General features: G+C 36.9%; 1 protein-coding gene across 3 annotated transcripts; it reads left to right on the forward strand.

Moving 5' to 3' along the window:
• Positions 1 to 5,899: 5,899 nt before the first annotated feature.
• PLRG1 (pleiotropic regulator 1) lies at positions 5,900 to 20,960 on the forward strand. Of its 3 annotated transcripts, XM_010968528.3 has the most exons (16): positions 6,648 to 6,691; positions 8,074 to 8,180; positions 8,464 to 8,535; positions 9,203 to 9,345; positions 10,050 to 10,103; positions 10,964 to 11,057; positions 11,265 to 11,346; positions 12,694 to 12,795; positions 13,469 to 13,561; positions 15,000 to 15,149; positions 15,239 to 15,340; positions 15,860 to 15,962; positions 16,677 to 16,785; positions 17,728 to 17,867; positions 18,356 to 18,549; positions 19,185 to 20,960. In XM_010968528.3, exons 4-16 carry the CDS (start codon positions 9,216 to 9,218, stop codon positions 19,242 to 19,244), a joined length of 1,413 nt encoding a protein of 470 aa, XP_010966830.1. In that variant the 5' UTR covers positions 6,648 to 6,691; positions 8,074 to 8,180; positions 8,464 to 8,535; positions 9,203 to 9,215; the 3' UTR covers positions 19,245 to 20,960. The 3 variants fall into 3 exon arrangements, with proteins under 3 accessions (XP_010966829.1, XP_045361495.1, XP_010966830.1); XM_010968527.3 differs by lacking the exon at positions 8,464 to 8,535 and having other exon boundaries at positions 5,900 to 6,691; XM_045505539.2 differs by lacking the exons at positions 8,074 to 8,180; positions 8,464 to 8,535 and having other exon boundaries at positions 5,900 to 6,691.
• Positions 20,961 to 25,029: the final 4,069 nt, after the last annotated feature.

Here is a 25,029-nt window from a genome sequence, read left to right on the forward strand (position 1 = left end):
AAAAGAGCTGTGTATCATCACTCTTCCTGTAAATTAATAAGGAGGCTGCACAGGCTCCCAAAGAATGTGTGAGGAAAAAAACAATTTTTAATCCAAGCACAAAAAAATTGGACCCATTTACAAGGCACCCACTAACACTGTGAGCAAACTAAAGGTTTACCATAAATGATAAGTTTTCAGGTAATCCTGTAGTTCAGTTTTTAAAAAGGCCATTAAAATCAAGGATAACATTATGTTACCATGTGTTTATCTTTTCTTTCAGACATTAATCAGAGTAACAAAATTACAATTTATGACAAACACTCTGATAGACCAACATCAAAAAGAAAATGCTATCTTCTTTTTGCTGCCTTGACCACCTTTTATATTTTGTTCTCTATTAATATGTAAAAATGTTCAACAAATTCTAAACATTATTAAAATGACTAATAGATTACAGGTTCTTAAATCAAAGTCATTATTACAGTGAGTGGATACATATTTAACATTTTATTTTATTTTTGTAATATATTTCATTCTATTGTTTATACAAACAATATTATTTTAACATTTGTGATGCCTTCAAACATCTATTCCAAGTAGAAGCCCAGGAACTAAATGTGGCCCATTTCCCGTCTTCATTTCCTATAAACCAACACATATCTCTCTCATCTTTTCATTGTTTTTTGCAATCAGGATGAACAATTCTTACAAGAATCAATAGGGAAACCAGAGCCAACAACACAAATCCCAGCCGGGCTGCTGCTTTATAGCATTATCTGGGTTTTTTGGTTTTGGAAAGTGAAACATTCTCATTAAATTTTTAAAATGATTTTATTAAAAAGATAGCAAGTTACCCAGGTTTGGATCAGGAGAGCATGTTTTAAACAATGCTTTGAAGTGGACTCTTGATATGATACGAGACTTACTAAATTTCTTTCCTCTCTGGGTAGCAGGGGTTACATTCCCAAATGCTTTTAACTCAAATTTATAGAAGCCAAGTATTGAGCTTAAATTAAGTAAAATAATTGATTGGATCTTTCCAGATGTAAGTTCCATTCATTAGTAGCGAGACAAGACTGTACTTTAAGATTGCTTAATTTTCATCCTTCTAAGAAGAGTGCACACTGACTGAGAAAGCAAATATGTGTGCATGTGTATATTAATTAAAGTAAGATGCAAGAATACTTCCCTCCAAAATGTAACTGACAAAACTCTATTTTAATCTCCAGACAGGGTTTAATTTTAGTGATGTCAGATTCTTACAGATTTAAAAAGACAATGTTAAGAAGACTAAAATTTTTTTTTCCTTTTGATATAACACTATCATATTGCTTTATTTTCAAGCACTGACATTACATCAACTAGCAATAGGACCATTATTTAATTTCCAGAAGTTTGTTAATTTTTAAAGTTTCTTCTAGCATATTCTAGAAGCTTGTACATTAAAGTGAAAATTCCTTTATTCTGCTCTGACAAGCATTCTTGCCATCGTCGGCAGAAACGTGGAAGGAAACTACTAGAATGGACATTCCATAAGAGCAGAAACTAAACATTCATTCAATGAATAGCTCTTGGGAGCCTCCTGTGTGACAGGTAGTGAGCTAGAGGCTTGGGATACACTGGTGAGCAAGACAGACCTGGGAGGCATTGGATAAAAAATTGTGAAGTCAATGAGTGAATGAGCCTCCATTGAAACAAGCCTCAGATGCCATCTCTGATAATCATTTATCTACTTTAATTCTTGAAACCACTAAGTTCTACAGATGATGACACTGAGGCTCAGAGAGGTTAAATCAACTTCTCAAAGCATCAGGTAGTAAGCATGTTACCAGGACTTGACCCACGTCTGTCTGACCCAACAGTCCACACTCTGTGCCCATTTCGCCATGTTGCTCAACAAAACGCAAACATGATAAATAGTGTACTTTTTGGTTTGTGGTTGAGACTCCCGTGTCTCAGACGGGCACAGTCATTCTTGGCCTTTATTTTCACCTACACTTTCCCTCTAACATGCGGGTGTGTGTTGGGTATTCACATCTGTGTGAGAGGCACGGCTGATCAGTGATAAAGCCTGCGACTCTCTTTAATTCTATTTCTCACTGGATATTTTTATAGAGTTATATTACAGCTATCCTAACACTTGAAAGTGCCTAATATTACAAAGAAAATTGCCATATTTTCAAAGAGAAGAAATACCTTTGCAGAGAATCTGCTTGCCAAAATACTTAAATTTTTGAAAATGTTGATGCCATTGGTGGAGGAGGAAGGGAGTACTATTTGCTCAGTTACGTTTTCTGGTCAATAGTGCAGGGTTCTTCAAATTAGCTGATCCTCTTATGTAAGTCAAGGGCAGTCAATCAGTGACAGAGGAAACAGAGATAATCTGTCCTGTCCAGCTGCTCGCTGGCAAGAAGGACAGACTTGCTGGTACTGACTGTCCATGCATTCATTGGTGATACTTTTACAATTCATGACAGGCTCAGTTTGTAGTGCACAAGGCAGTCTGTGTTCATCAAATATTTATAGAGCACCTACTTTGTGGCAGGTAGCATGCTAGGAGCCAAGGATAGGTCCCCAAGATAGACAAGTGCCCTGTCCTCATGAAGCTTTGTGCCTAGACGGGGAAGACAGAAAATAAAAAATTACTTACAATACTATGTGCTGAACCTAAGACAGGGAAAGGTGAGGCTTTGGAAACAGTAATTTAGGGACCTAACCTCCTTCCAACAGAAAAATGACTTGAAAGGAAAAGGCTTTTGGACTTGAAACTTCGGGTTTGAACGACCGTTTGGTGTACATGAGACACTTGCACATGATAAGTATTTGACAAATACCTGTTGAGCTCGTTTACAAACATACCAATGAGTGAATGATTGAATGAATAACATGCAGTACTGACTTTCTATGTCTAAATAGGCATAGGTTTTGAGAAATGATATTAAATCATTGTTAGTCTCTGTATTTTTTTAATCTTATTTTGAATTAGAGTTTGAGAACCACTATCAAACTAAATTTAAGGAGAAATTAACACTGAAGAGTTGGAGGCCAGCCTGCACCACAGCTTTGACGGGCAAGCCTGACACCAGTGTGGCAGTGACATCTGTAAGTGGTTAGCCATGTACAGCGGGGAAGCACTTTGCAGAGAAGAAGCGTAGGGTTAGCTCTGTTTCTTATGGAGAGTCTCCTTCTATTGACTGGGAAGATGTCAGTTTGCTTTTGTTAAGGAAGCAGATACGGAGATTGGCAATAAGGGGAAAATAGGACATTTTCTCCTTCAATCCAATACCAGTCACAGGAGCTACAAAAAAGACAGAGATGCGCTTCACATTAGACTCAAAGCCACAGAGGGTGTGATGAACATTGGTTGGAGTGCTGCTCCCTTCTCCTGGAATGACCTCTAAACTGCCAGTGTGCGGTCCTGTAGGTGTTGTGACATCCTGACCCTCCAGCCACAGGTGACTTAGTGGGGGTAGATCTCTTGCCCAGGCTAGCCCTATCAGCTTTTCTCCCCCAATTTAATGTTTGCAAGAGAAATAAGCAAAGGAAATAATCAGGTTGATTGGCCTGGTGTCGTATTCATGGCAGCCTTTTAGAGAGAAAGCCTACCAACTTCAGCAGCAGAAGACACCCAAACTTCAAACCTTGATTATTTGATTCTTCCACCAAACCTGTGAGACACCTGATGTCTTTTTAAATAGTAAACCCTGCCCCGCCCCCAAATTATCTTTTGGTAAGTTTGGCTGAGATGGCTTCTGGGGTTTGCTGAATTAATTCAAGGGAAAATTAAGATCAAATGTTTAGAAATGAAACTGACATTTTTATTTTAAAAAAAGCATAAATTGCACATTAGAAAGCTGTATTTTCAAACAATAAAATACAATAAATCACTTAAAGTTTTTATACATCAAGTATATAGTAAAACTCTGAGTATTTTATAACATTCATTTAAAAAATCTTTCACTGTTTAATAATAATTTCTTGAATTAACAGTTTTTTTCTGTAAAATATGACCAGGATTAGGTTAATGACATCACCGACATATTTATAATTTCGAGTCTTCCTATCTAAGAATAAGGTATGCATTTTCATTGATTCAAACCTTTTAAAATATCTCTTAATTTTTTTATATGTCTTGCATATTTTTCACTTATTGTTGTATAAATGAGATCTTTCCCCTTGTTGCATGTTTTAACTTCATACATGAAAGTTTATTTTTTTAAAACAGAATAAAGAGATCTCCTATACTGGTTAGTGAAAAAAATAGCCTAACTAATGAAGGGAGGTCTTCCTTAAAATTTGTACTATTGGTTTAATCCCAGAAGACTTAATAATATTTATATTAATAAATTATTCACCCTGTATGCTTTTGGGCAAAAGCCTCCTACCCTTATGAAGAGCAGCAGTGACCCCTACTGGTTAAATAAGGCAGCTCTGGGTGTCTGCCAGGACAGAAATTCTTAACATTTTCTGGGTCCTGGATTCTTTTCCAAATCAAAAGAAATCTAGAGATCCCCTCACCAGAAAAAAATTCAAGTTCTTATGTAAATACAATATTCGCATAACATACAGGTAATTCATGGATCCCTGAGCTAGATAATAGGGTCACTGAGATCTATCTGAAAGTTTGAAGTGGATAATAAATTCACGTAGATTCAAAAGAGTTTTTACAAGGAGCATAAGCTGGTGCAACTTAATTCAATTATTATGATGTTTTTACCAGCATGGCTTACAATATTTTTTCAGGATGATTAACTAACAAGTTAATAGGCACAACTAGATAGTTATTATACTGCCATAGACCTATTAGAATCATGCTTATATTTCTATCATTTTCTTGGTCTTTTAAATCATGTTCTTTGGTATAGTTATTTCCATCTATAGTAATGTATACTGTGAATTGTTTTCCAAGGTTTATGTTTTATATTATGGCATTTCCTTGCAAGGCCTACAATCAGTGGCCACTGTCACAAAAAAATCAGTTCTTAGGGCCAAACTGACACTCAAATTCAGAGAAACTGTATTTTCAAATAGAAGCATGACCTTAATGGCTGTAATGAATTAAAAATTAATTTCTAAATGAGATTATCAATTCACATTGCTATATTTTTGACAGATTTTTCCTCCTCTCGAAGTATAATGTGTAATAGAAAAGAACAAACCTTACTCCATGTTAGATCTATTCTTTTGGCTCTAACCCTATGCTCTGTTTCCTAGGCTCAGTCTTGCTGGTTCTGCACATTTTGTAAAAGAATGTCGCCTATAGCCTGAAATAGACAGGACAGCCCATTCTCAAGGCTCTGGCCTCTAAGGGTATTAGCACTTTTCCATTCATATAATAAGTTGCAGAATAGAAAATAACATTTGTTTTGTTGGAGATACACAGGGACACCATGATCTGACCCATGTGGACAGTTGCCAGAACAAAGATTTCCCACACCAAGAAGTCTGCAAAAACCACATCCCCTCCCCCTTTTTAGTATAAAAGGAGCCTGAATTCTGACTTGGAAGATGGCTCTCTGGAACATTAGTCTGCATCTTCTTGCTCTGCGGGCTTTCCGAATAAAGTCCTTATTCCTTGCCCCAACACCTCGTCTCCCGATTTATTGGCCTGTCCTGCAGTGCAAAACAGGTTTGGACTCAGTAACAAATGCAGTGTGCTCTGGGGACAAGATCAGTGGACCTGGTTACAGTTAAAGAACAAGCAGAGCCAATAAAGTCCTTGTCTATTCAAGTCTGAAAATGTCCAACTCCATCAATTTTCCTTCTTGGGAGGAGCAATAGCTAGGCATGACTGATCACAAACTGGATTTTACCTGGGTATAAAACAAAATGCCAATACTTTGGCACCAGGATGTATATAAATAGAAATGGCTTAAGTCTTGTGTCTTTCTTCCACCAGCTTTAAAAAGCTGTACCCTGGGATTGCTGAAGCCATATTAATCAGCAGATTAACCAGGACATGGCCAGAAGTTATGCCATTTTGAGAGATTAGCAAAAAAAGGGGAAAAAAAGGAAAAAAAAAAACTATGTCAGCAGAAGATAAATTTGAGATTTTGCCACATGCTGTTAAAAGAAAAAACTCTTTTGCAAACTTTCTCAAATTGAAACTCTTCCGCAATATTCAACAAGTGTTTACTGGACAGTGTAAGCGGAATTGTTTTGGGGTGCCACAGCTACAAGGATATCTCAACACTTCCAGCCAAACTGAACCAAAGTAGCGGAATCAGGTGACATAACTCAAGGCGGCGGCACCCGAAGGCGGCGGGGTGTGAGAGCCACGGCGCTCTCTCCCGATCCTCCCTAGAAAGATTACCTAGGTTATCTAAAGAAAAAGCATTAACCCTCCAGGAAATACAGCACAACAACCATGTCCCTGAGCCAAAATATTTAAGGCTGAGAGTAAAGTAGACAACTTTATCATCTCAAGACTTCCCCAGAAGCGGGGGAAACCTTCAGCCGCGCGACTCCACCAGCTTCCACCCGGCAGTCCCAAAACCCCGCCCCAGAGGCGGCCCCGGAGAGAAAGGCCCGCCCCCTGGCCCTTGGAGGCTGGCGGGTGACCAGCGCGCATGCGCAGCTTTACGTCACGTCCGGCGCCAAGGCGTCCAATTCCGGAAGAAGCTGCACAGTGTGGCGGCGGTTTCTGTGTTGCTGATTAGTGTTTCTTCCTTGCCGGAGCGACTGGGTAGACGGCGGCGTCATGGTCGAGGTAAAGTGACAGTTGAGTGCTCAGGGACCTTCTGCTTCTGGACTGTTTTTCTTTGGCGGCGGGCTTGGGGGATCGAGGGTGTTGGGAGTCTGGGGAGAGAAGCGGCTGCTAGCGGAGACTGGCCGAGGCCGGGTAGTCTCTTTTAAGGTTTTCAGGGAAGGAGAGAAGCCAGATGAGAGCTCGCGTTGGAGGTTGTGTCCGGGCTGGAAGCCTGAGATAATTTCTCCAGTTTTTGTTTGGCCCCTGGGCGCTGCCCTCCGAGGCGGGCCTTCGGGCGATGTTCGACCGCTTGTACTCGCAGCCTGCTGAGTAGAGTCAGTGATTCTGTGTCCTAAAAGACTGGCGGCCTTTCTGTGGTCTTCAGTTTCTCTCCCAGCTCTTCCCAGGGAAAACCTGCCATTCTTGAGTTTTTGCTTTTTCTATGGCTTGAACAACCGTTCTCCTAGCGAGCCTTGTTCGTCTTATCTAAGAAATCTTCGACTCTTGCCCAGGACCACTGCCATCATCTGAATTCAATCCACATCATCTTCCACCTGCTCTGATGCGTTAGCTCTTGGGTGATCTTTTTGCTTCCTTTTTTGTCACCTTCCCCCACCCCCAGTAAGTGATTTGTTTAAAACGTTAAGTTGATAAGGTTTTTCTTGCTTAAAACCCTTTAGTGGCCCCATGTAACTAGAGCAGAGATGCAGACCGTTGCAGTGGTATATTAAAAAAAAAAAAAATCTGGACTTTGTCTCTTCTTGCAACCTCATCTTGCATCACAACCCACCATCTCCCCAAACATATACAACAACATATACAGTGCTGCAGCTTCTGGCATTATTTCAGCTACTGAACACCTTTGTACTTGCCATTTTCTCTCTACCTGGATTTTTCTTAGTCTATTTTGTGCAAGGCTAACTCCCTTCTGCTTAAATACACCTCAGAGAGATCTTTCCTACCCACCCTGAGTTCTTTCTCTGATCTCTTTTTCGGCATCCTGCTTGTTTCCTTCATAGCATTATCAAAATGTGGAGTTACTTTTCTTATTTTTATTCATCTCTTTCCTCTTGAGCACAGAGACCAAGGCTGGCTTTTCATCATTTTGTTGTTAGCTTCTAGCACAATACCTGCCAGACAATTAGCAGAAGCTCAGTAATTATTTATTGAATAAGTGACTAATCTCAGGCATCACTCAGTTGGTATACCTGGGGCTCTGGCCCAAGGGGAGCTTCCTCCTCTTCTCTGAACTTGACTCCTGTAGCTTGCTACAAATAGCTGTGGTGAGTGGTACAAAACTCTTTACATATTTATACATGTAAAGTATAACTAATTTGACTTTAATGTAGGTTATGGTATGTGTAATTTGTAGCTGGATATGTAATTACACTCTTTCTTTCTAGGAGGTACAGAAACATTCTGTGCACACACTTGTGTTCAGGTCATTGAAGAGGACACATGATATGTTTGTGGCTGATAATGGAAAGCCTGTGCCTTTGGATGAGGAGAGGTAGGAATAGTTCCTTTTCAATTGCTAGAATATTTGAACTTCTGATACTGGGGCAAGAGAGCAGGGAGAGGGGGACTTTAAAGACTAGTAATACTAACTCATAGGATATCTATTCAATATTGAGTGGTGTCTGGGCATAATTTAAGCTGATTTAACTTTTTTTGGCCTTATCTTTTACAATGAAAATCCCATTAATTAATTGCATTTTACAAGTACCCAGTAAGTAGGAGAGTCCCTTTTAGGTGTTATATTTTATAATCAATCACTTTGTATGTGCTTTCAGCTTCCTGCTGCTCTCAGAGCCTTGCTGAGCTGAAATTGTACCTGGCCAGTACCTCTACTCCCATCTTTTCTCGTTAGTATGATGAAGATTTTTGAGTGGTGGCATATTTTTGGTTCTACATCTCCAGCTCCAGTCTGGGATTGCATTATGTGCAGTGGTCCTTCTTTGTCCTTCACCTTTCTTTAAAAATCTACCTAATTCCTCAAATAAGCATTTATATTTAATTTATAAAGTGGGCTATCCTTAAAAGTAACATAATAAGTGCATTTCTCTTTAAAATATTTAACTAAGTACTCGGATAAGTTCTAACTAATCTTTTTAGATATATCCAGGAAAGGTTACTATAGAAATTTTTACTTTATTTTTATATTTAGACTTTTGAAGGAAAGTATATTGGCTTTGAAGTTTTTTAAAAGATATATTAGTTTCTATATATTTTAAAATCAGACACTTGATAAATCAACATGAAAGGTTTTATATAATTGGTTAACAAACTAAAATAGTACTTAGACTTAATGGATGCTGTGTGGTAGATTATGAATGAAAGTGTGGAAATGCACTTGGAAATTTTTTTAAATATTGTTTAACTTTAAAATTGTAATAGAAACTTTTTCTACATGATTAGGCAAACCTAAGCTATTTAAAAACTTGTGTCCTGGCTATCTGTGAATATATTGACATGGGTGAATATATTTAGAGTTCTCAAAGATACATTTTTATGTTTATAATTTTTAAATAGTCACAAACGAAAAATGGCAATCAAGCTGCGTAATGAGTATGGTCCTGTGTTGCATATGCCTACTTCAAAAGAAAATTTTAAAGAGAAAGGCCCTCAGAATGCATCAGATTCATATGGACACAAACAGTATCCTGCCAATCAAGGTGAGAATAATATTGTCAGAAATGTCACGATGTACATGTGAATTTTGAAAATAGAAAAATGGAATATCTCATTGGTGCTCCTCCTGGAAAGACTTCTTTGATCCACACCCTATTTACCAGCTATCCAGGTATCATAATGACAGTCTTGATTTCCTCATTGGAGTAGTGAGTGAGGTTATTGGTTGATGGATTTTTTTTTCCCTTGTAGGGAATTTTAAAACGGTGCTATAATGATGGCAGAAATTCTTAGGATATGGAGACAGTCGTAATGGAGACTAAAGGAAAAACTTCTAACCTTTGGGGAGACCTTCTGTCTATTTTCACTGTAATTCAGAAAGGTGATATCAAGTATTGAAATTGTAAGGAATAAAGATAATCCAAAATTCCACAGGAAAACCATTTTCTTGGAAGAATAACCATAGTGGTTTATTACTTGATAGGATGACCTCTCTACACACCATTGCAATGTAGCAAATGTACAAGCTTTCTCGACATCACATTGGCAAATGGTCAGGGAAACAGCTGTGTCCATGGTCTTCAGAAGGCAAAACAAAAATGATCAACTTGCCTTTTTTATGAGGATTGGGTTTAATTTGGGAAATCCAGTTGATAATTTAATATTATTTAATCCATTAAAAGAGATGATACTTATATATAAGGTAGTTTTACCATTGATGAGTTTTCTCTCTGTCTTTTTCTAATAGGACAAGAAGTTGAATATTTGGTGACAGGTACACATCCATATCCACCAGGACCTGGTAAGTGAGCTGTTAACAATTGTCTTGTTGTTACATGTATTTCCATGAATGAGCCAACGGTGTGATTCCCATTACCTGTAAAATAATAAAGCTCAATAACCAGGCATCCAGGCTTAGTTTCTTAGGTGATAATTAACTAATACTTAATGTCACATGCATTCATTCAGCACACATTCTTAAGCTTTTTTTTTTTCAGGCACTTTGGTAGGAATTCAAAGATGGTAAGACTGTTCCAAGCTAAGACAAATTTTTTATCTGGAGGCTTAGCCAAGACACATAAATATCACTAAGCTTATAAACATGTCAGAAGTGTTAGTAGAGAAGCAGGTATGATGGAAATGTGTCCTGGGCATGTTGTATGTACAGAGGAATTGGCACACAAGTGGAGTGGCCAGGATAATAGTAATAGGGTGGAGGGCAAAAAGCTTGGTATATCCGGGTTCTAGTAATTTTGGAGGACAGGATTCACTGTATTAAAAGTTCAAATAAATTGGTACTTTTTGTAGTAATTTTCATTCACCCTTGGAAATATTCTAACTAATGTATTTAGGGAACAGCTTAATTTTTATATTTGAAGATAATATTCTAAGATAATAGAAATTGAACTTTACTATCTTGGACTGTGTAATACCAAACTGTTTTGATTAACTCAAATCTGAGATGTGTGTTGGGCAATATTTATTATAAAAAAGTTGGAAACAAAAGACCTTCAAAATAAAAATTTTTGTAGTATCACCACATGGTGATAATGACTATTACCTTTTTTGATATGTTTTCCTTCAGCACTTTTTTGTAAATGCATGTAAATGAAAACAGAGATCATTACTAAAAGGAGTTAATTTTCTTTTTTAATTTAACAGGGGTTGCTTTGACAGCAGACACTAAGGTCCAGAGAATGCCAAGTGAGTCAGCCGCACAGTCCTTAGCTGTGGCCTTACCTACTTCTCAGACCAGGTAGGAAATATCACGCTTCTGTTTACAAAGGTTTTGAAAGCATAGTTTATTGTTCACATTTTTTCTCATTTTAAAATTGTGTTCCTTTGTAATTATGGGTTACATGACACTTTACCAGTGCTTACAAAAATGTGTAAAGAGTCAGTTCTGCAGAGCACATGACTAGAGGCATTAGTTACTTCAAATATGATGTTTCTTTTGCCTCAGGGGTGATGCAAATCGCAGTGCACCCGCCGGAGGTGAATACCGACATCCTGGGGCTTCCGACCGCGCACAGCCTGCAGGGGCAGTAAGTTTCCCTGTGCCAAATCACATCACGCTGCAGGTTGCTCACTTTTGGAACATGTTGCCTGTGTCCGTTTATCCCAAGATTCTTACCTTAAATATTAAATAAATGAACATTTTCCTTGGTATTATTCAAGTAAATATCAGCCTAAGGTAATTGTTAATATGTCATAGCCCTAAAATTTAAGTTGCTAGTGAATTGATATATTTTCTAGAATTTAAAATTCTCTTAATTCTATTTTTGCTTGCACATTGGACATAATATTTATTTTGATGAAAATAATAGGATGTTGCTCTTTATTACCCACTATTAAAAATACAGGGAATGTTACTCAGAAACTTGTATTAGTATGTATTAGGTATAAAAGTCTTTTTTACTAAACTCTAAGTTGGTTTATACAGTTAGAGTTGAGTGCTATTAGTATCGTAATATTCGCAAGCTATGCAATTAGTGCCTTATAAATGAGCATTTAGTAATGCATAAATTTATGTCTGTAAGTAAGTGGCGGCTACTGTTACTATTGCTGAAAGTATAGAAAGAATAACTGAAAATATGCAGTTTACTCGAAGTGCAGACTTTCCTTCCTCAGGTTAGTATGCAGTCACCTTATGAAGTGAGTGGATTGTAGTCCTGCCACGTTTCTTAAGCCTCCATTCGCAAGGTCTGCCCAGGCTTGGGCTATGATGCAAACCTCTGGAGGGCAGGAGCTCTACGGGCTTTTCTGGATGGGTGGACAGGTGGCTGCCAACAGTAGACGGTTATATCGGCTCGGGTACCTTTTAAAATAGTACTTAGATATTCCTATGGGAGATAAATAGAAGGAACTCTCAGGCTGGCCTTTGTAATATTCAGTCAGTAATGTTAAAATATGACAGTGAGAGGCAGTGGCAGTAATCCAGTTACAGTTACTTAAGAGGACGAGCTTACATGGAGCATTCACTCCTCTGTCAGTCTGCATAATGACTATAGGAAGTAGGCGCTGTTACTTCTGTTTTACTAACAAGGCACAGAGATTACATAATTTTTACCCAAGGTCATTATTAGCTAGTAATTGGCAGAGCTGGGCTTTGGAGCCACGCACAGTGATAAGTGCTCTCAGTGCTAATGCTCTGCCTCCCTGAGATTTTTTTAAATTGATTTTTAAAATTAAAATGAACATACAGAAAATACTGTTCTAATTAGAAGTCTTAGACTCATTTTCTAGGTATGCAAGTATTTTTCTGCTGTCCTTTCCTCTTTTAAGGAAAAAAACCTTCATAAATCCCTTCTTTGAATTTCCACTTTTGAACTGATAACAGGAGACCTTAGGTATGATCACTTTAATGTTAATGCAATCTGTTCCATATCTAGGTTGTTATGGAAGGTGGCAATGCCAAGAACTCCGCCCTGATGGCTAAAAAAGCCCCTACAATGCCAAAACCCCAGTGGCACCCGCCATGGAAGCTCTACCGGGTGAGTGAATATGTATATTATTCCACTGCATGAAACATGATCACTGCTTTCCAGTTAAACAAGAGCGGAGAAATCGAATAAGGAGGAAAAGGAGTGAATATGAGAGCTGGAGAGCAATCTAGGTGGGATGGGGAAAGGGGCTTTAGCACTATCTTAAAAGATATTTTGCGAAAGAGACTTCAGTAAGTGGAAGCTATATTTGTATTCTGTGCAAAATGTTGGTAGACGGCTACTCCAGAGCAGATAAGATAAACTTAGGAAAGTTTGTGAGATGTTCTATATAAAGGCCAAGGGGACATTTCTTTGGCCCTACCAATTATCTTTTTAATTCTAGTAAATTAAAATGATTCAAAGTCATTTAGATTTACTAGATCTAAAATAAAATGTCTATAGTAGGAAAAGTGCAGCTATATAAATTATCACTCAATAAAACAGACTGTGAATTCATCCAGGTTGCACGTGTTAACACATGCCTTTTTGTTGCTGAGTCATAGTGTGTTGTAAGGATACACCACAGTTTGTGTATCCATTCACACATTGAAGATAATTTAGTACTTACTCTAAAATCTAATGGGGAGATAATCTCATAAACTTATCATTTGAAGATGTGGGGGAGCAGTTCATACTGATTAAACTTTAGCCTGTGTGTGATGAGCCTGCCCTTTTAACACAGGTGATCAGTGGGCATCTTGGCTGGGTTCGATGCATTGCCGTGGAACCTGGAAATCAGTGGTTTGTTACTGGATCTGCTGACAGAACTATAAAGGTAATAAGGAAAGAAGAAAAAAATAAACATGACTTTGTGTTTGCCTTGCAATTTTAATGTGTTTTAAGTTATTTCCTCGGGTGGCAATTGCTGTTGTAGTTCTCTGATTTCTTAACCTGAGTGTGGAGTAAAGTTTATCATCTATACCAGTTAAAAGTTCCACATAAATAGCTGTTTGAAAAATGGTATTTAAACAGTTTCTTTCCCAGACAGTACATGCTGTCTACAACTAATTCCTTAATATTTAAGTTTTTTCCCCTTCTGGTTACGGAATTAAAGTGTGCTTATCTCTAAAAAAAAATGTGAAAAATATAAAGAAGTATAAAAGAATATAGACCTATATGTAATCTTACCACTGTCAGGTATTTGAATGACTTTCTTTTTGACATTTATTTCTGTGTATATGTATCAGTGCATTTTCTTCTGAGCTTTTTTCCTGTGTGTACATAAATATGTATCTTTTTAAAATCATGTTTGATATGTAAATTTGTTCCCAGCTTTTTTTCACTTACATCAAAAGCATATTCCTGTGAAAAATCACATCTTTTTAAATGGTGCCGTAGTATTATATCATTTAGATATTCTATAATCTGTTTTCCTAATGTTGGACATTAAAGTTTTTTAGTTTCCTGATTGTCCCTATCATAAGTAATGCTGTAATTTACTCTACGCCTAAAGCTTTTTCTGTATTTCAAATTATTTTGTTATGATAGTTTCCCAGAAAAGGTGTTAGCAGGTCAAACACTTTTTTTTTTTAGGTTTTTTTTTTGGTGGGGGGAGGTAATTAGGTTTATTTACTTGTTTATACTTTTTGAGGGAGGTATTGGGGATTGAACCCAGAACCTCATGCATGCGAGGCACACACTCTACCATTGAGCTATACGCTCCCCACAACAGGTCAAATATTCTTGAAGTTGACCCCCAAAGTAAAAATCATTTTCCAAAATGGGTAAATTGATACTTGCAGCGTATGAGAGGGTTCTTTTCAGCAGATTGCTTGTGTTTCTTTAAAAATATCTACTAATGTGATAAGTGGAAGTGAATATCTAATCTTTTAAAAACTGTTTATATAAAATTTTGAGTGAGGTTGAACTTTCTGATACCTTTCTTTGCTACTTGCAGGTTTTTTTTTTTTAAGTTGATACCATCCTCGGCTGATTTAATACCTTAGTATTTATATTTTGCTCTTAATGATATCCTTTATATATTAAGAATAATAAGTTTTTGTCATCTATGTGGATATTTTCTCAGTTTAAATATGCCTTTTAATTCTCTTTTTTTCCTGCCTTTATTTTTGCTGTTGGGGTCATTTTGCAAACTTTTATATTTGTATATGTTTTTATATTTCACCTTTTGAAGACAGTTTTAACATCAAGAGTCTAAAAATTTGCTTTGGAATAATCAACAAGAAGAAAACTTGAGTATTCTTTGATTGCAGATCTGGGACTTGGCTAGTGGCAAGTTAAAACTGTCATTAACGGGGCACATCAGCACGGTGCGCGGTGTGATAGTGAGCACCCGGAGCCCGTACCTCTTCTCCTGCGGGGAGGACAAACAGGTCAAATGCTGGGATCTTGAGTATAACAAGGTAAGCATGGAGTGAAGGATTTAAAACGTTAGGAGCCCCTTTGCCCTTTCTCACTGTAGACATTTTAACTTTCCTTCTTTATCCGTTAGGTTATAAGGCACTACCACGGACACCTGAGTGCAGTGTATGGCTTGGATTTACACCCAACAATCGACGTGCTGGTGACCTGTAGCCGAGATTCCACGGCACGGGTAAGTGGAACAGAGCTCTGTGCCAACCTGGGCACATACTGCATCTCACAGTGTGCTTGTTTGATACTGCAGTCATATATTGTTTGACAGAGAATTTAAAGACAGGTACCTTGACTCATCAATACCCTAGTCTCAGTTTCTTGACTTGTATGTTTTTTCCACCTACATCTTCAGTTCTGTGGCCTCGCCATGTTTATCATTGGAGTGCCCCACCCCTGACACTCTCACATTCCAGTCTGACCAGAGCTGTGGTCCATTGGCTGCTTCATTCAGTGGCCCCACTAGACCTGTTCTAGACAGTAGGTTTCCAGATCTTTTAGCTTGTTTCCCCCATTGGCTGCCTCCTGTCTCCATTCCCCAGCCAGCTCACAGGTGACGAGTTCACGTGAGCACTTTCTTGGTCATAGTCAAACAGGCACACACCGTTGTCTGGTAAATTCCCAGGTATGAATTGAGCTAGTGACCTGCCTGAGATACGAACACCTGTTCTCTGACAGTGTGTCTGTTGTATTTTTATAGATTTGGGATGTGAGAACTAAAGCCAGTGTCCACACGTTATCTGGACATACTAATGCGGTTGCTACCGTGAGGTGTCAAGCTGCAGAACCACAAATTATTACTGGTACGATCGCTGCTTTCCAGGTTTACAGTATACTCATATCAGTGCATTAAGGTTATGTGTATGCTTTTCATCTTTACCATGGCTCTGGCTTTGTGTTGGATATACAGTGTTTCTGTGTGCATTTGAAATGTATTGTGGTAACGTTCCATTCGATTGTTTTATCTCATACTTTTTACGTATCATAGGATACGTCCTATGTTGTATAGTGTAATGTCTGACTAGAAAATGGTGCCGTTAGATGCAGCTAAGCCTTGTTTTATGGTATCAGAATTACCAGTCGGGGAATTGAAGTTAGAAGACAAAATACCCTGAGCAGATTTGAGTCTTGTTTCACTTCTAATAAGGCTAATAGCAATGGATATTTACTCTGAGATTAGAAGATTATCCCCTCCCTTGATGTGTTTTGGTAACTAAAAAATCATTAAAGTTTTTTCCTTCTTCTCTTTCAGGGGATAATACCATGCATTTGTTTTATTTGTTATTCACATTTGTTTTAGCTGTTCAGATGACAGGACAACACACGTTTATTACATTTGTTTAACAATTAAATTTAAAATCAGCCCCAAACTTTGGAACTATAAAGCAATTAGCTAAGAGTTAATATGACTTTTATTTAGTATATATGCGTCAATGGAAGAGCGCTTCAGATTTTATTTTAATTTTTGCCCTTTTTTGCATTTATGTTTTGGGGTTGTGTGTGTATCTCCCTTACAGGAAGCCATGACACTACAATACGATTATGGGATTTGGTGGCTGGAAAAACAAGAGTCACATTAACAAATCACAAAAAATCAGTCAGGGCTGTGGTTTTGCATCCAAGACAGTAAGTATATTTCCCTAAGCAAAGTCCTTCCGTTGGTTCTAGGTATAGTATAGAAATCGCAACATTAGTGCTAGTTTGGTCGTCATTTGGCCTGTGCCACTTAGGAACATGCATTTCTTTTATTTTCCCTGTGTAGTATTTTGCTTCATGCCCTTTATAAGATAAGGAAAACTTCCTACACCGTGAAAAATGGTAATGTCAAATGAGATAATCTGAATAAATCATGATGAAAAGCTGCGTGTCATAATAGAAGCTAATAGTAGCTAGATTTAATGTTTTGGAAATAAATGGTAGTAGACACTGAGATATAAGTAGAATGGTTAATTTTTAAGGAGGAAGGTAGTATGCGTAGGGGAAAAAAGTAGTAGGAATCATGAACAGTGTAGTCAGGGTATCCAGAGAGATGGAGCGCAGCATCGCCTCCTGTCGTCTGTGACACCGCGTCACCCGGCACTTCTCTGGTCACATTCATGTCTTCTGTCCTCCTCCCTCTCCTGCTCTCCCTTACCTTTATTCCCTCTCTCCTTCTTCCTCCCTTTCTCCCTCTTCCCCTCTCTCTCTTTCCTTTTCTCCATTTCTTTTTCTCTCTCTCTCTGGTTTTTCTCTTGCTCTCACCAAAATAGTTACATCACCCCTCGCTCTTTATGTGAGTTTAAGGGTTTGCACATTTATTGCTTTAGCTCAGTGTTGAGCACTGGGGAAATGAAAGAAGAATAAAACTTTAATCTAGGGCTTAGAATACATTTAAAATAATTTGAAAATCTGGTTTAACTTGGAACAGATGTCGATGTTTTTCTCTCTTGGTATGACAATAATATTTTACTGAAACTACATAGATCATGACTACAGATGCAAAATACAACCATAATAAGCATTTTTAAAATCTGACATTTTATTTAACTTGGTTTACTTTGTCATTAATTCTTTTTCATCTTATTTCAGTTACACGTTTGCATCTGGTTCTCCAGATAACATAAAACAGTGGAAATTCCCCGATGGAAGTTTCATTCAAAATCTTTCTGGTCATAATGCTATTATTAACACATTGACAGTAAATTCTGATGGGGTGCTTGTATCTGGAGGTAAAATAAGATTTTTATGATAGATATGTTTTAGTCCGTCATTTTTTTCTTTTAGTGAGTGAGTAAAATTCCTAAGTCATTATACTTAAGTATTATAGTAGAACTTGCCTTTTCACTGTGTGTTTGAATGTTCATGTGTGTGTTCATGCATATTCCTAGTACCTGTAGCATATTTCATGGCTTAGCTCTCTTTAAGTTCTCACATTGATAAATCTAAGGGGTTTATGCCAGAAATCACCCAAAGTTGGCTTGTATATTCTAGAAATGAATGTCATCTTGTGGTGCTTCTTGAGATATGTAACAAATTCTGAATTGAGCACAAATGAAAGTCAACTGATACTAAGAGAAACGAGTGCCTGCGTCTTCCGTATCTTTATAACTGTAGTTATTGGCACAGTGCTTGGCTAATGATTGGTGCTTATTAATAAATGTTCATCAGACTGACTCATTAAAGGCTTACCAAGTTTAATTGTATCTTTCCCTTTAAGCTGACAATGGCACTATGCATCTTTGGGACTGGAGAACTGGCTACAATTTCCAGAGAGTTCATGCCGCGGTACAGCCTGGGTCCTTGGACAGTGAATCAGGAATATTTGCTTGTGCTTTTGATCAGTCTGAGAGTCGGTTACTAACAGCTGAAGCTGATAAAACCATCAAAGTGTACAGAGAGGATGATACAGCAGTAAGTTCCCTATTTCATACACATTTTAAAGGAAAGTAAATGTCATGCCAATTTTGCATGTGTTTTCTCATTTTAGAGTTAACTGTAATTATCAAAGGGAAAATAATCTTCATAGTAGTAAATTATTTCTCATCTTGAGTAGTGTCTGCTCATAGATATCTGTACTGCTTTCATTGATGCCAGCAATCCATAGATAGTTTTAATTTTATCTCAGCTTTCCTTGTTAAAGTTACTGGGAAAATCGTACACTGAGAGTAACGGCGAGTAAGTGGATTGCTATGCAGATTAATTCTAGAATCATAAACTTTGGTGTTATTAGAATATCTAAATAGCAATTTTATTTAAGATGAAAAACCATAAACAATTAATAGTTGAATGAATTCATCCTTCATTAGATTCCAATAATGTCAAAAGTTGGTCACCTATTCTTAAAAAGAGCTGCTAAATATATAATGCCAAGTAACATAATTTAGAATGAATACCTTATTTATGTTAGAAAGGAAGTTACAACACAACATTGTAAAATGACTATAACTCAATAAAAAATGTTTATATATAAAAATTTAAAAAAAGTTGCTAAATATGAAGCAAACCAATAATACTTTGTGTTAACTTGTTTACTTTTCTATTTTTAGACAGAAGAAACTCATCCAGTCAGCTGGAAGCCAGAAATTATCAAGAGGAAGAGATTTTAATATGGCATTGTCTTCGTGGTGGTTCCAGTTTTGTTTGTTTGTTTTTGGTTTTTTTAGCTTGGCATTGATGAGACCATCCAGTCATTGTGCTCTGGCTAGGAATATAAAGCAAAACTCAGATGCTTGAATCATTGCTTCTTCATATTTTACAATAAATTGTCCTCTCCCCTTGTTCTTATTTCTAAAATAAACAATTTGAGATCCTAGGAGGTAAGACGCAGATGTCAAGCATATGCAGGTTTTTGAGCATAGCTATTCTAAAGACAGAATGTTTTGTCACCTTTATTAAAACATACCCTTTTGTTTTTTAACTTACGAAACTGCTAACTCTAGTAGGACGTGTTTTGACGGGAGCAATCTTTTTTTAATCCTTTGAAAACTAGTATCTGATAATTTGGGATTAAAGGATTGAAGACTTAATTTAAATTATGTATGTTTATTCCACAGGCAGTTTTTGAGTGCGCATTCTGCACAGTTCTGCACTAGATAATGTTCAGGAAATAGACAAGCGAGATGAGTCTTTCCTTTAAGACTTCCGCTTGAGTGGCTTATTACAGAAATGCTGTCATAGAGGTACCGGCGAAAAGCCGGGGTCGCACAGAGGAAAAGACCATTCATTTTCCCCGGGACGGATTCTGGAAGACCTAAGAGTCAGTGGTAGTTGAGCTGAGACTTGAGAGGTCAGAGGAGGGAATGAGTGTTCTAAAATGAGGCGTGAAGTGGGTGAAACCAGATGTGGGACAGGTGTGTGTACCAGGGGTCCAGGAGCAAAGACGTGCCTGCCGCAGTCGACGCGGTTGGTGATGGGCAAAGCTCGTGTTTTGAGTTGCAGTTTTATGCCACAAGCAGTAGTTACCAGTATAGGTATCAAACCCTGGGGAAATAGCTGGAGCTACCAGTGGAGACACCTGAAGCCGTAGCAAGGCCTGCGGTCTTTTGCAAAGACTTTATAGAAAAGTGTTAACGTTTCTGATGCCTACACCTCTTTCTGCTTTGTAAACCCTGTCTTTAATAAGGATCCCGATTTCCTAATCAGTCAAGAAAATTTGTCACACTTCACTTTCTGTAGTTAGAAAAAACAATTGCAGGAACAGTCGGTTTAAAATTTTGGTTTCAAATCTTAAAATTAGACCCTAATTTTGAATAAGCATTTCCAAATTATGCATACCCCGTCTTGCATGCCGTAGGTGGGAGTGTAGGTACTACAGCCTTTAGGAGGTTAGCTTCTCAGAGTATGCTGAAAATGTTTGGACTCTTTGGCTTCATTAGAAAGGAAGTTACTAGAAAACTGCCTGTTAGGAGCAATCTGCCAAGTATACACAATCAAGTTCATTGTACCTTTATTTTTTAATTAAAACCAGCCCAGATGTCTTATCAGTAAGGGCCTAGTGTAATAAATTACGGTATCTTCATGCAGTTTCTCTCCATTAAGAGTGAGAAATGTCTCTGGAATAATAAGATGTCCAAACTCTGCTCTTAGATAAAAAAGAAAGTTGTGCAAGCTTTTTTTTTTTTTTTTTTTTTTTTTTTTTGGTGAAACAACTTGTTAACGTTCTAAATAATAATGGAGAAGTAACAGCACATTGTTACCAGTAGTTTTGTGAGGGAGTGGAATTATGGGAGAACTTTCATGATCGGCTTTATATATTTCTATAATGTTTTAATTTTCTATAAGCATGTATTTTGTAAACTTAAATAAAGAAAAAAATACCACTACACTTGCATCCCTGAGAGGTTCTACTACGCTTTCTAACAGAAGAAAAATCATAGAGGTGAATAGTATCCCAAAGCTCAGCCCTGAGGCCGAGGAGAAATTAATAAAAGGAGGTGAGAATGAGAGCGCCTAGTACCCTGCTGAGCAAACCTGCAACTGTTGTGTTAGACGTAAGTGTCAGACGCTGAAGAATATGAAAAAAATCCATTTCCCCGCTTCATGCTGTCCTATGTTAACAGTGTTCTCAAATACTCTTGCCAAGAGTCCACCTACCATATGTGGTCGTGAACCCCATGAAATTTTAAGCAGAATTTCATGCATGTGCCTTTTTTTATTGGCAGAAACCCAGCCCAGGTTAACCCTAAGTCTGTCGCTCTGCCTATGCCTTGAGCACACTCCAGCTGTAAAATTTTAGAGAAAGGTAGCTGTGCTGACTGGATTCGTTGATTCATAAGCACATAACCTCAAGTGGGCCATCAACAGTGACTGTGTACGCACTTCTATCATTTTGCCTCCTGTTACAAAGGAAGAACTACTCACCCAGGAACAGCATTGCCACGTGTACAGTTGTTGCCATGTACTCCTGCGTCCTCAAGGACTTTGCTTCCACAATTAACCCCTTCCTCTACTGCACCATAAATTCCCTCCCTTTTTGCCAAATGATTCTCCTCAACAAATACGTTGTATTTAAATAAGTATTTAATATGTATATTCAAATAAGACTGTCTATTTTTTAAAAATCACTAGACAATGATTCCTTCTGATACACACCATTTCTTTGTTCCCACCATTTCTCTACCTTTTTATAACCTTCTAGCCTTATCTCTGATTCCTCATTTTCCTTTCTCTTAACTGACTCCAATCCAAAATAAATCTGTGAAACATAGTTCTTAAGAAAAGAAAAAGAAGAAACTTTAAAAAATAGTATGAAACAGTTGACAGGAAATAAATTGGTGAAATAAAAAAGATGTAGAGTTAGTAAATAAACCTAAATGTTGATTTTTTTTTTTTTTTTTGGTATAAAATGAAGTAGACGAAACTAACCAATTAAGAAGCAAAGAGAAGAATCATTGGTATCCTAATAAAAATGGCGAGGGGAGAATTCTGTCCAAATCCATGCTGTTGTGTTTAAACAGTCAAATAAAATGGTTAAGTTTAAGAAAAATAAAATCTCATGACTGATTATAGAACATACAGAAAACCTAAACAGAGTAACAGAGAAGAAACAGAATTCTCAAGGAGTTAACTCCTACCAGCACCACTTGCATACATCCCAAGCTCATTGAGATCCAGAATGAAATTCTAATTATAATGCACTTCAAATTTTTCTAGGACCTAGATAAAGAAGGAAATCTTTCGTGTTTTAAAATGTGAGTATAACAGAGATACCCAAATTCAATAAAGCCCCAAGGGAATTGTGATTTCATTTTGCATATGAATATTGAGCCAAAAATCATTAGTGAAGTCTATTGAAAGGATCAAGCAGCACATTTCCAAGTGGAATTTATTCTAAGAGTGCAAGGATGGTTCATTATTAAGAAATAAATTAACAACTTACCATATTGCTTTATATAAGGAGAAAAATCATAAGCATCTTCATAGACAGTAGAGGCATTTCAATATTTAAAATCCATTCTTTGTTACATAAAAAAACTTACTAGACATAGGAACAGATGGATACGTTTAAAACTTAATTAAATCAAACTACTCTACCTCAGTTGTATATTGGGAAACACAAGAAGCATTTCTATTAACATCAAAACAAGACAAAGTTGTCCACCATCACTACTTTTTTTTCATTTTTTTTACAAGAACTTTCCACTACATTTAGAGTCAGGTAAGAAATTAGAAGTATAATAATTGGAAAGCAGGAAATAAAATTATCATTATTAGCACATGACTTAATTATACATCTGGGCAAAGAATTAACTGAAAATAGTGATTAAATGTTAGACAACACTTTATTGCAAATAATTCGGATAAGCAAGAGCAACCAATATATGCAGAAAAATCACTTGACAGAATTCAAGGAAAGTACCAAGCCAGCGTTCTGAGAGAAAGAACGGGGAGATACGTCAAAATTTTTCTTAAAGAGTAATTAGGAAGTACTACTAAATTATTCTTTATGGTAGAGCACAGAGGCAGGCACAGGAATAATTAAAATCAGGAATAATAAAGGGGTATCTGCACTCATTTTTTAATTCAATATGGTTCTGGGAGTTTGAACAAGTGGGATAAGAAGGAAGTTAAATTATAATGATTTGTAGATAAGGCCATATAAAGCAACAGAAAATCTGTTAAAACTAATGCAAGTGCCCTATAAATGATTCCATGCAAGATAAATATGGGACATGAAAATTAGTAGTTTTTCTTGATAACAGCAGTGAGCTAGCTGTTTGATTTGTCTAAAAAATAACCACCTTCACACTATGAACAAAACCTATAGAGTAAGAATAGCTTTAACAAGAAATGTGGAATCTCTATGTAAAGGAACAAGAAATTATGAAACTCGAATGAAAGTTTTAAAGTCCTAATAAATGGAAAGACACACCTTGCCCCTGGAAGGAAAGACACAGATTTTTAAATATGCCTTTTTCCATAAAAATTAACAGATAAATTTAATATAATTCCTGTAAGACTTGCAATGAGTTTTGTTGGAAGAACTTTATAAATTGATGCTCAAGTTTATGGATCATCATAGATTATCACAGATGAGCTGAAAGATAACCAATGTTTAAGAAACTTTTGAAAGAGCAGACTCAGGAGAGGTGGGAGTGAGTCTTCTACCAGATACAAAAGCATATAATTATGTTGGAGTTGTTTGTTAACGCAGGAATAAAAATTCAAACCAAGAGAACAGAATAGTCAGCCCAGAAATGGATATAGATACATGTGGGAGCTTAGTATGCGCTCTGATATGGAAAAATTCCAATACTTTATTAAAATTAAAAAATGGGCACTAATCTTAGTGCAAGATTTATTTATACTTATCTAAGTGTAATATTTATTCATATAAATATTATGACATAGATATATGTTGAAGGACATATAAGAAACTAAACATTGGTATCTCTCTGAAATGGAATAGGGTCTTGGGTAGATGACAGGCTTTTAATGCACATTCTTTGGTATACAGAGCATCTTCCCATGAATAGAGGATTGATGGATACATTATTCAGTACAAATAAATAACATGCTTTTCTTGAAAAGAATATAGTAGACATTAAAGTTGATGTGGAAAGACAGCCACAGACTATTGTGGAAAATGTGCATAACAGAATATATAGCATGATCGTAATGAAAAATATGTATTAATGTAAGTCTAAAAGGACATCAATTAAGCCTTCAACAAGAGCACAAAGTAGAGGCTAAGGTAAAATCTTTTACTTTCCATCTCATTGGGAATGAGTAACTACTACTTCCAGTCAAAATAGAAAATATCAACCAGATAATCACATCCATTAGTTATGTTCTCACTCATACATAACTATTCCATATCCAGACATATTCATGGAAAAAAAAACCCTACAGTCTTTATCTCCCAGCTCTCAAAGCCCAACAGTGATAAAATATTTTCACTCAATAAAAAATTAGGTTAGTAGTAACTTTGAATGAAGACTGTGGCACAGGGAATACTATGCTGCCATTAAAATGCAAAGTAGATTTGAACATGCTGATGTGGGAAAATGGCCAAAATAGATAGAAAAAAAAATTGCAAGAACATATTAAATAAATATATAGACTTCTTTGAAGGTGGTTGATTGAATGTATATATCTAATTTTGCTTCTTCCCCAAACCTCATTAAAATGACAGTAGAGTTGTTTTTGTTTATTTCACAAAGATGAAAATATGCAAAGAGAAAAAAAGAACAGAAACAAAATTTTGGAAACAAGAAGGCATGTAGTCAAGTGGTAACCAACACCCTGGGGAAAGTGGAATCTTAAGCTGTCGGGGGGGGAAGCCAAAAAGGGATACCTATTTCATGCAGCAGAATCAGTCCTCAAAGACTAGGAAATGGACAACATCAAGCTAGAAATTGGGGTAAGGGGAGACATTTAAAATGCTGAGGC

The sequence above is a fragment of the Camelus bactrianus genome, chromosome 2, assembly GCF_048773025.1.
Source record: "Camelus bactrianus isolate YW-2024 breed Bactrian camel chromosome 2, ASM4877302v1, whole genome shotgun sequence".
Lineage (NCBI taxonomy): Eukaryota > Metazoa > Chordata > Mammalia > Artiodactyla > Camelidae > Camelus > Camelus bactrianus.